Source organism: Silene latifolia, chromosome Y (assembly GCF_048544455.1).
Source record: "Silene latifolia isolate original U9 population chromosome Y, ASM4854445v1, whole genome shotgun sequence".
Taxonomy (NCBI): Eukaryota; Viridiplantae; Streptophyta; class Magnoliopsida; order Caryophyllales; family Caryophyllaceae; genus Silene; species Silene latifolia.
Genome location: NC_133538.1, coordinates 447,044,881 through 447,057,282, shown reverse-complemented (window position 1 = coordinate 447,057,282; position 12,402 = coordinate 447,044,881). Strand labels below are relative to the sequence as shown.

Sequence of the window (12,402 nt, the reverse complement as noted above, 5' to 3'; positions counted from 1 at the left end):
CCAGGACTTTTATCAGCTGGAACGGAAAACATACACTGTCTGATTTCACTGTCAGAAATTGGTCTAAGTAACTGCTGGACATGGTGGTCATTAATAAGCTTGACCGTTCTTACAGTAGGTTTATGCACAAGTGTTGTATGTTTACTTGATTCCATCAGCTCAGTGTAATAAGATAAGAAAGCATTCTCAATACCCAGAGGATCCTGATGAGTGACCCCCTCCATATCAACAATTTGAGTTACCTTATTATGAATTTGTCTGGCTTTGATCCTGCTGTGGTAAAAACTAGTATTTTCATCTCCTTCCAGCAACCACTACACCTTGGCTTTCTGTTGTAAGAATTTAGTTCTAGCCCGATTTAAGACTTTAAAATCCTCTGCAGCTGTCTGTTCAGTAGCTAGAAGTTGCTGATCTTGGGGGTTAAGATGCATAGCAGTTTGCAGGCTATCCAATAAGACTCTAGCAACCTCAGTACTCTTCTCAATATCAGAGAATTTGTTCTTATTTAACTCCTTCAGAGGCTTCTTCAGATTCCTAAGCTTAGTGACAACTTGGTACATCTTGACCCCTGAGATATTCTTATTCCATTCAGTAGCCACCACTTCTTTAAACTTAGAGTCTAAGCTCCACATATTGAAGTAATTAAAGGAAGTCTTTCTAGTAGTTGCCTCATTCCTTCTATAGCAAATACAGGGACAGTGATCAAATGTTCCTTCATTCATGAAATAAGCTGAGCTATCAGGGAACATCTGAAGCCACTCAATGTTAATTAAGCACCTATCAATCCTTGAAAAAACACGAGTAGAGGGGTCTTGCTTATTGTTCCAAGTGAAAAATGATCCATGAGCTACAATGTCAATCACCTCACAATACTCAACACACTGCCTGAAGTCTTTTATTTCATTCCAAGTCACTTCTCTACCCAGCCTTTCATTGTAATCCAAAACGAATTAAAATCCCCACAAATACACCAAGGTTTGACACACTGATCCTTAATATGGTTAAGCTGCTCCTAGAGAGTGAGCCTCTCACTATCAGAATTAGCCCCATACATTACAGTATACCAGAAAATATCACCTGAAGTAATGTCAGACACTTCAACAGTGATATGCTGATCACTGTCAGCAATGAGTTGAACATTAAAAACATGAGGAAACCAGATAATCCAGACTCTTCCACCAGGATGATGCACATTATTGTTGATACCTTTCCACTGACCTCCTAAATTATTGGGCACACCCACAAAATCTTGCTCCTTTATTTTAGTCTCCACTAAACCAAATAAACCAATTTTATTTTGAAAAAGAAATTGATTAATATCTAATTGTTTATTTGGGTTGTTCATACCCCTAAAATTCCAAAATCCCAGTCTATCCATTATCACAAGTAATTTTGGTACTACTCTCCCCTTCCTCTTGTACTACCCTTGTCTCAACAGTGTTAAGAATTCTATATCTCATTACTTAACATATTCATATATGTTATAATTAATTTAGTCATAAAATTAATTACAAATCTTATGCATGCAAACAATATAAAGAATAAGGAAGAAATCATCATCTTACATTGAAGATTTCGGATTATTTGGGCACAAGTGAGTTCTCTTACTCACTTGTTCTTGAGCTTTCCTTATGTGGATGAACAAATATTCAAGTATAGAATCTCTCCCAAAAATGAATACCCAAGGAAACCTCTCAATAACAAATATTATTATGATCTAGTAATAATATAAGTTTTACTATAAAATTGACACAAAATAAATTGTATTTTTCTCTTGAATATTTCGGTTAAGAGGGAGTATTTTTGTGAGGTTTATTTCTCTAGAAATCTCATAAGATGTAGAGAGAAAAAAAACATTTTTCTTATACTAGAAAAATATTTAAGATGTGTATGAATAATTGTAGAGGAAACATCATCTATTACCAAAGTGAAAACCGGTTGGAGGGAGAATGATGTCCAATGCATGGGCTAGTTTTTCTACCCAAGAAAAATAGGCATGCAATGCTACAAGTTAGGTTTTCATCATTGTGTTTTCCACTTAAATAAAAAACACAATATATTATCCTAAACATCCTCCATCATTTCGGCACATATAGATAAAATGGGAGGTCCATTTTATTTTGTCATTTGTCAATTGTGACATATGTGACATGTTACTTGACATGTGAATTTGTAATGTATCTTTATCATATTAAAAATCAACATATTCATAAAATATGTCATTTACAAAATCGACTAGTAATTCCCAATTACTTGTACGAAAACGGTTTATCAAATTATAAATTACAACGTCTTATATTTATAATAAATTATTCATTCAATTTCAATTTCAATTGTTTCGTAAACAATAATTTAATCCAAGCAATAAAACAATTCAATTACTTAGACCGTATCTATTATAATCGAATTATAATAAGACACGTTAATTTTACTCACAAAATCATCCAACAATTTTTAAGCAATTTAATTAATCCGTATCGGCATACGATTAATTAAATAATCAATTAAGAGTATTTACCTATAGGTATGACCTAAAGGGATCAACTGATCACCACCGTCGCACGACAGTAATATCAAACTCTAGTCAGCCAATCATTACCGATATGTGTGGACCGAGTTGATGACAAAAATATTACATCCACATGTATTCTTAAAATGAGATTTAAACATGTGATCATCATGATGTGAATCGTGATCGCATTATTGTCGAAGGACACTTATTCCAACAATCTCCCACTTGTCCTCGACAAGTGTGCATCACCAATTCTCTTGTCCTATTACTATCTCCCACTCAATGCAAGGTGTCTTTCAGGTCGTACTTGCAAGTGATCATATCAAGAGTGGTTTCCTCGATCTGGAGAATAACTGATTGACCGGAATCATCTACCATAGATACCTTCCGAGCGTGGCCACGCATTTCCAGTTCATTACTCTTCGAGTGGCCCTGAGATATTGTTTTAACCCTGACAAAGGGGTGGACAATTCCTATCGCACTTATTCCCTTCGACTAGCCACAACCATCATAACCCAAAATATGCCCATTTGACCCCATTTACGAAGGTCGTAGTAACACAAATCAAAGTTAATCTGAAACTGTGCCACCTTAGGCGAACAGTCTTTAGTCAAAAGAATCGACTCATTAGAATACTATAGTAGCTCTCGCCACGACCAGGCTATATAAATTTGCCGAACTCTATAAGCGGTCATAAGGCCCGACAAAGTGTTCCTAATATGATGCGCCTATGTGATCGACTAGTCATCTCACATGACTCTATGGCACTTGAACTTGCCATCAATCGCATCACACTCTAGTCACTTCGAGACGTCACCTCATATAAGTGACTATGGGCGAATATCATGTTAATCCGGGTTCACTTTAACGGGGTTCAATATTGTCTCTACAACCCGTTTGGATGTAACAAAGTATAAAAGGAGTTTTTAAATTAAAAACTCGAACGACAAATGCGATTATCACATATGAATAGTCAATGCCTGATTACTATTTCATGTTCTATAATCTAATTTGATCTTGTATGTAGTTGTTCATTTCAATTCAATTGAAATGACATGACTCATCATGTTTAGCCTGTGAGAAGGCTTTGGTTAGTAGGTTTTATCAACTTCTTGTACCTTACTCAACCTTACTACATACTCGTTTTCCTTTGTAATGTATACATTTGCATCACAAAACTTTTTGAGTACGTGTCGAGATCCAATCAAGACATAGACCCTCTAGCCTAAGAATAGCTCCCACTGTTTTCACAGTGTGCAGGACTCATCCTCTTGCACATCTCATGAGTGCAAGTGTACTTAATTTCCGTTATAAATATCTCTCATCGTTCTTTATTGCCTAGAACGATTCTAGAAAATCTATTTCTTAAATAACATAACCACAATGGTATCTTAACCATCCTGATGTGTTTTGATTATGGTTTTGTCAGAAACCATGCGCAATCTCAATTGTCAATTGTCACTTGTGTAACACCCTTACACAAAATTGCATCAAAAACACTTTGCATTATATCCTTAATGCTTCTGCAAGCACTTAAGGGTAATCAATATGGCTACTTGGTAATTATTTCTTGAATTCGATTTTGAAACAATTCATCATACTCAAAGTATTTGAAGTGTTATACATCATTTCCTATTTAATTGATCCGGCAGCGGAAGCAAATGGAATCAATCAAATATGTTCGACTCGATTGAACTAGTCATGAATCTTATCAACATAAGACTCCTTATTTGACGCTAATATCATGTGGATTTATATAAATCTAGATATAAAGATGTATTATATACTTCTCCAAAAGTCTTAAATCATCCCCAATGATCAATATGTCATCCACATATAAGACTAATTAAAAATTTCCGTAACTCCCACTAAACTCCATGTATAAACACAACTTCTCGACTTATCGAGAAAAGTTTTATAACGTGATCAAAAAAAAAAAAAAAAAAAAAACATTGATTCCAACTCATTGATGTCCTACTTTAGATTCTCTCTTAAGTTTCACATTATCTTAGGATTGCAAGAATCTACAAAACTCAAGACATGTATTGAATACATTCCTTCTAATTGAAGAAGTGGGTTTTAGATTCACTCGCTATGTATTTCATAATAATGAAACACAATTCCTAAGAAGATCCAAATAGACTTAAGCATTTCAACCAGTGCAAAACTCTTTGCCACCAATCTTGCTTTAATCTCTCTTTATTAGTGCAAAACCCTTTGTCACTAATCAAGCCTTTTTATTTCGGATTTTCATGGCTCTAAGCCTTGTATTGAGTTGTGACTTTAAACACTCTCATGTAAGTCATATGTTCATTACTTTCTAGAAGTAATCAACTTGAATCAAACGATTTCTTTTGTAAGTTATAAGCTCTTTACTTTCTTAAAAGTAGCATGAATTCATCATCTTCAACAAGTGACCAATTTAACCTCCTAGGTTTTAAAGAAACAACATCTTACACAAAACGTGTCATGTAGTCAAGAAAGACCAGTTTCTTGCGACATAACATTCTCTGTGGCATTGTGGCATTCTTTGTGGCTCTTGAATAATTTCTCCCACTCTGTCTTCTCGAAATAAACTTGTATTTTAGAAAGACAGCTTCACGAGCCGCATACCCGTCGTACTCGTGATAATTGAAAGGAAAAATGAGCATTTGTTTCTTGTGAAAACTTACAAATATGGTACTCTACCATTTCATATCTCATATGATTCGTTTTAGATTTAGTGGTAAAATAATTTAGACAAAATGATAAAATCCCCAAAAGGATTAAGTAACTCAAAGTAACTTGATCGAAGTCCAAACCATATCGAATAGCGTTTGATTTCTTATCCAACCACACATTATTCCATAATGCGTGCTAAGAGAGATTAACTTGTGATTCTAAATCACATTTCCTTTGGCTTATATCAAAGTCTTCACTTTGATAATCCCATCACGACTAAATCGTGATTCTTTGAATACTTTGAACTTCTTCAAAGATTTCCCTATTTACCTTATTAAGTGAACATATTAGCGTCAACTTAAATCGTTGGTAAAAGAAAATGATCAACCTATTTTGGATCAATGATTTACAACCTCGATCTCCTTTTTAACCAAAAGGCACGAGACATCTTGCTTTGAATACAAGATACGCATATACCATTAACAATCTAATGGTTTCAAGAGTACTCGATAACTCTTTGCGTTTATCATTCGAGAATTTAAGGTTTAATCTTGGGTTACCAATTTGAGTCTTGCATCATCTACATGATATATCATTCTAGTTTGGTTTAGAATATACTCACCTTGATAATGGGCTAGCCATACATCAAATCATGGTGTATAGGGTCACAAAAGTGAAATCTCTTTTTGTATCTTAACAAGTTCATATTCTTATTTAGAGTTTATTCACTTAATAGTCACAATTAAGTACAACTCTAAACCCAAAAACTAGATTTAGTACACAATGACTCTATCTCTCAACATTATTGTTGCTAGTCGTCATATTCTAATCATTCTATGTATCGCATACAATGATGAAAACCACCATCGGTTTCTAATATTGACGAAATGGTACTAGCAAAACTTATGTTAATCGAATAAACATTTAAAGAAGAAGGTCTCATTAGATGTCCCACAACTAACTTGCTGATTCTTCAATAATTTGGGGTAGTTTCCTTTCTAGTGTCCAACATTTAAGACAATGGAAACTTTATTGGTCGGGATTGATAGGTTTAGTATCGTTATTCTCAATAACTTTACTTTTATCATAACCTTGTATCAATTCCATTCTAATTTTACTTCTTTGAACCTCTTCCCTTTCTTAACGGTTTAAGAGAATGCTCCCACTCATTTCAATGAATCTTTGCTTAGAGAAGCAAAATTGAATTTCATGAAGACTACTATTCATTCGTTTGTTTAGTCTTAAAACTTTCATTGAAGTGGTTGCGGTATTTTGGTCAATTATGATTTCTAATTACCAAGACAATTTAACGTTTCAAGGTACTTAATTTAATTAAGTATATGAAAAACAATCCATTGTAAGTAGATGTGTTAGTCAAGAATCAAAAACCTGTTTGATAATGAATAACTCTAATCTATACTCTTTACAAGAGATCCTTAGCAATGGATAATTCGAGGTCTTTTAGAAGAAAATTCAAATTTGTCTTTAGTTACGATGTTTTAATGGAGATTTGAATCAAAAATCGAAATGATATCGTATATGAATTGTGGTAAATAAATAGAACAATATGATAACGGAATACTGGAAAACTTAACATTTATCGTTTTATTAATACTTGTAAATTACAAGTAAAGCATTTACATAGTGACCTCTACTCAACTATAAGCATTTACATAGTGACCTCTACCCAACTATGATAAATGATTCCAAGATCCAAATTCATATTAACTTGGGCACGGTAGGGCCGATTCATCCCTTATCAATATAACTCGGTGGATTAACACTTTAATCGATTCTACTTTTAGAACTCTTGGTCGATAAAATTACATTAACTTTTATCTTTAGCCCGGAACACATGCGACTACGGTCACGAATACTTCCGTTGAGCTCAATCCAAATTTCGAATAAATGTGTCCATGATCCAAATCCACATCAACTTGGGCACGGTAGGGCCGATTCATCCCTCATCAACATGAATTCGGTGGATAGACATTTATCACCTACTTCACCAACGTAGCAAGGTTTGTCTTACGGTAAAGCCGGCTCAACTCCCTTGCGAAACTGGTACTTCATGGTTTCTAATTTTTGGTAAGGCTAAGTCTCAATTGATTATTTTTAGCGAGAGGTCATGTCAATTTATTATCTATCACGTTTTAAGTGAACTAAAGCGGTGAACTACGATAATTATAATTGACACGGTCGATAAACTCGATTAAAATGACAATGCATGTTTTAGTTATGGCGATTTAGCGATGCATGCAACATATAAATAAAATGCAAAACATAAATTAAATCCTAATATGGCCTTCCTAAAATAGAAAATCTAATTAACTATTATATATTCGGAAACCAACTCTATTGGTCCCTTGAACTTCGGTTTTTGGCACGCATCTCGAGGTAACACCGTCTTTATGTATCGCCTTCTTGAGTGACACCGTCTTCAAGGAACTCCGAAATAAATAAATTACATAATGTCCTATTATACATTTGTAATTAAAATAAAATAAATCTATTAAATTACAAAACGGTGATACGAGATCACAATAAATTACAACTGAATCGATATTCCCATACATTTCGGGTAATACCAATTAAAAACTAAGGCCATACTAAGTAAAATTACATAATTCAAAATTACATAAAATAAAATTACGACAATCATAAATAAAATGCAGCATTATAATATGTATGAACATGCCCAATTTTATCCTAAATCGCCTTTAAGGAGCCAATATCGTATATTAATCGGTTTTTACGGATTTGCGTGATTCAACCTTTTAAAATCACAAAAATTACATAAATTCGTATTTATGCACAAGTTAATTACCCTAACCAACTTAGGACTCAAAATTAGTCTCCACTAACTTATGACAATAATTAACTTATATTTCTTAATATTGTTCATAAAAGGACTTAAAATTACAAAATAAAACCATAAACTTCAAATAAATCACAAAAATTTCAAATAAATTCAAAATTCAAAATTTAAACTCATGAACATTCTGGAAAAATACCATGACACTCATAATATTCAAAAAACTTAGGTTAAAAATTTCAAAAATTATCGGGAAAAACAATGTTGCGATTTATCGGATTTATCAAATATTGTCATAAAAATATAAGAAAAATTATATTTATCAACTTTTCAATTTTAGATCTGAAATATATGATAAAATGCAATATGTGACGTTTTTACTTAGTCATGAAGTATGTTTTAGCAATTTTTCACTAATTAAGTCACTATTTATGCTATTTTTCATCAAAAAATCATAAATCATGCATGAAGACTTCATTATAGCCTATTATTTTACACACATCTTGTAAAATTGCATGTGACAACATACTAAATTTCTATAACCATATTCGAAATATATCTCAGATTAACCTATTTTTTATTTAAATTCTATTTTTATCATGAAAAATCCATATTTCGAGCATAAAAACTCCAAAAATTATGAAAATTTCCAGATCATCTAAAAATAATATATTTGAAAACATATCTAAAAATCAGTGGAAAATTCGAAGTTTAGCTAATTTTCGTCCAAAAATGACATTTTTATCATAAAAATCACATTTTAATGCCAATATTATATAAAATGAACAATAAAATCCATAAATTAAACCAAAATATCCTAAAACATTTTAGGACCAGAAAATTTAACATGCATAATAAATTTCGTGATATATCATAATAAACACAAATTTATAAGTTTTATATGTTAATCGTATAACTCGGAAAAACAATAACCGATTTGCATGCAAACAACCTTGTGCTCTCGATACCGCTTGTTAAGAAATCTATATCTCAGTACTTAACATATTCATATATGTTATAATTAATTTAGTCATAAAATTAATTACAAATCTTATGCATGCAAACAATATAAAGAATAAGGAAGAAATCATCATCTTACATTGAAGATTTCGGATTATTTGGGCACAAGTCAGTTCTCCTACTCTGAGTTCTCCTACTCACTTGTTCTTGAGCTTTCCTTATGTGGATGAACAAAGATTCAAGTATAGAATCTCTCCCAAAAATGAATACCCAAGGAAACCTCTCAATAACAAATATTATTATGATCTAGTAATAATATAAGTTTTACTATAAAATTGACACAAAATAAATTGTATTTTTCTCTTGAATATTTCGGTCAAGAGGGAGTATTTTTGTGAGGTTTATTTCTCTAGAAATCTCATAAGATGTAGAGAGAAAAAAAACATTTTTCTTACACTAGAAAAATATATAAGATGTGTATGAATAATTGTAGAGGAAACATCATCTATTACCAAAGTGAAAACCGGTTGGAGGGAGAATGATGTCCAATGCATGGGCTAGTTTTTCTACCCAAGAAAAATAGGCATGCAATGCTACAAGTTAGGTTTTCATCATTGTGTTTTCCACTTAAATAAAAAACACAATATATTATCCTAAACATCCTCCATTATTTCGGCACATATAGATAAAATGGGAGGTCCATTTTATTTTGTCATTTGTCAATTGTGACATATGTGACATGTTACTTGACATGTGAATTTGTAATGTATTTTTATCATATTAAAAATCAACATACTCAAAAAATATGTCATTTACAAAATCAACTAGTAATTCGTAATTACTTGTACCAAAACGGTTTATCAAATTATAAATTACAACGTCTTGTATTTATAATAAATTATTCATTCAATTTCAATTGTTTCATAAACAATAATTTAATCCAAGCAATAAAATAATTCAATTACTTAGACCGTATCTATTATAATCTAATTACAATAAGACACGTTAATTTTACTCACAAAATCATCCGTCAATTTTTAAGCAATTTAATTAATCCGTATCGGCATACGATTAATTAAATAGTCAATTAAGAGTATTTCCCTATAGGTATGACCTAAGGGGATCAACTGATCACCACCGTCGCACTAATACAGTAATGTCAAACTCTAGTCAGCCAATCATTACCGATATGTGTGGACTAGTTGACAGTAAAATATTACATCCCACATGTATTCTTAAAATGAGATTTAAACATGTGATCATCATGATCAACAGTCGTGATCGCATTATTGTCGGAGGACACTTATTCCAACAAACAGTACTAGCAGTGTCCTTAGTAGGAGAAACAACTGCTTTAAAGGAAGTGCCAGGTCTAAGATGAGATACAGGGACATGTTCTTGCCTCACTCTTTGAATAATAGGACTAGCTAAAACAGGTAGATGATCAGAGTTATGAAAGGTTACCCCTCCAAACAAAGGAGTGGATGGTATCTCCCCCTCTGGTTTGTTCAGGGTAGTAGGCTGTGGCTGGGTCACAGTAGACTTAACCACTGGTCTCCATATCTGAATTATGCGAGGAGCAGCAGTTGGCTTCTTACATACATCCTTCATGTGGCCAATGCCCTTACAGGAACCACAAACCACAGGTTTCCATTCATATTCAACACACACACAAACATCATTGCCTTTTTCATCCTTAAAGTATATCTTATTAGGGAACTCTTGACCAACCTCTACTTCTACCATAAGTCTTGCATACCTTAGTCTGGTTTTATCTAAAGTAGCACTATCAGCACGCATATACTTCCCCACCAAGGTAGCAATTTTTTCCAGAGTTCCCCCCCCCCCCCCCCAAAATTTCAACCCTAGACCACACAAGCATAACCACACTGGGACAGATTTGACAGATTCTTTAGCCATGGAAGATGACTCAGTCCAGGGTTTAACAACCAGTGGCTTGTTTTCAAACATAGGGAATCCTTGTTTGAGAACCATATTTCGACACTCCAAGGTAAGGAAATGAACCAGGAACGCTCCATTAGGTAGAAAAGACACTTTATCAAATTTATATTTCCCCCACAAATTGGTAATGAAACCTGACAGACGCGCCCATGGTGGGTTACCCCTAACACATAACAAAATACTGCAGTCGACCAATAGTTAAGTTCAGGTTTCACTTCCTCAGCAGTTATCTGAAGAACCTCTTTCTGAGATGTAACAGGAGATTGAGAACGTTTCTTACCAGTAACCTGAGTCCAACCGGCTTCGTCTGGCTCAGGATTATCCTCAGTCACAGCTTATTCCCCTTGGTTCTCCTCAACAATTGAATCAACATCATCCTCAACGACAGTATCCAAGTTAATGACTGGGATCCCCACAATCTCACCAACCGATCTAGTGGTTTTCGCGTCAGCAGATTGCGGAATCGCAGGTACATCAGAACTGGATGCCTCTACTTCAGTTGGTTCCACCGTAACATCACTATTATCAAGTCTTAGGTTTTTCATATTAGAGAAAGACAGTCGTAGTTTAGCTTTAGAAATAATTTTTCTTTTGTTAAGAGAAGATTTTGATTTAAGTTTCTTTGCCATTTGCAACTGAAACCTTAGTTTCCTAGAGAGGATTTTCTCTCTCTAAGATTCATTCTCTCTCTATTTAGATTTATTATTGTTATTATTATTATTATTATTATTATTATTATTATTATTATTATTATTATTATTATTATTATTATTATTATTATTATTATTATTATTATTATTATTATTATTATTATTATTATTATTACTACAACTACTACTATTATACTATTATTATTAATTATATTTATTATTATTATTATTATTATTATTATTATTTATAATATTTAAATTATTATAATATACTTATCATATTTATGTTTTATTATTATTATTATTATTATTATTATTATTATTATTATGTTATCGTTTATATTAATAAATTTATTTTATCATTATTTTTATTTTTATTTTTATTATTATTATTATTATTATTATTATTATTATTATAGTATCTTTATTATTAATATGATATTATTTTATTAATTTATATATCTAATTAGATTATTATTAATGAATACATTATTATTATTATTATTATTATTATTATTATTATGATTTATAATTTTATCGTTTATATTAATAAATATATTTTATCATTATATTTATTATTATTATTATTATTATTATTATTATTATTATATTAGTATCGTTATTATTATTATTATTATTATTATTATTATGATATTATTTTACTAATTTATGTATCTAATTAGATTATTATTATATTATTATTAATGAATATATTAATATAATATTTATTATTATTATTATTATTATTATTATTATTATTATTATTATTATGTTATCGTTTATATTAATAAATCTATTTTATCATTATTATTGTTATTATTATTATTATTATTATTATTATT

At 31.6% G+C, this 12,402-nt stretch overlaps 1 protein-coding gene across 1 annotated transcript; it reads right to left on the bottom strand.

Annotated features, from left to right (window-relative positions):
- Window positions 1-314: 314 nt before the first annotated feature.
- On the bottom strand, window positions 315-10,943 carry LOC141632747 (uncharacterized). The gene is made up of 3 exons (XM_074445262.1): window positions 10,271-10,943; window positions 1,065-1,272; window positions 315-927 (listed from the first exon to the last, which is right to left on the bottom strand). The coding sequence occupies exons 1-3, from the start codon at window positions 10,941-10,943 to the stop codon at window positions 315-317; spliced, it is 1,494 nt and encodes a 497-aa protein (XP_074301363.1).
- Window positions 10,944-12,402: the final 1,459 nt, after the last annotated feature.

What these genes read in the sequence shown, in the direction of transcription:
- LOC141632747 (XM_074445262.1), bottom strand. Translation starts at nt 10,943, where the DNA reads ATGGTTCTCAAACAAGGATTCCCTATGTTTGAAAACAAGCCACTGGTT. An exon ending in TCCTACTAAGGACACTGCTA is followed by an intron (nt 1,273 to 10,270) that starts GTACTGTTTGTT and finishes TATTTGGTTTAG; the next exon opens with TGGAGACTAAAATAAAGGAG. An exon ending in ACTTCAGGTGATATTTTCTG is followed by an intron (nt 928 to 1,064) that starts GTATACTGTAAT and finishes TTACAATGAAAG; the next exon opens with GCTGGGTAGAGAAGTGACTT.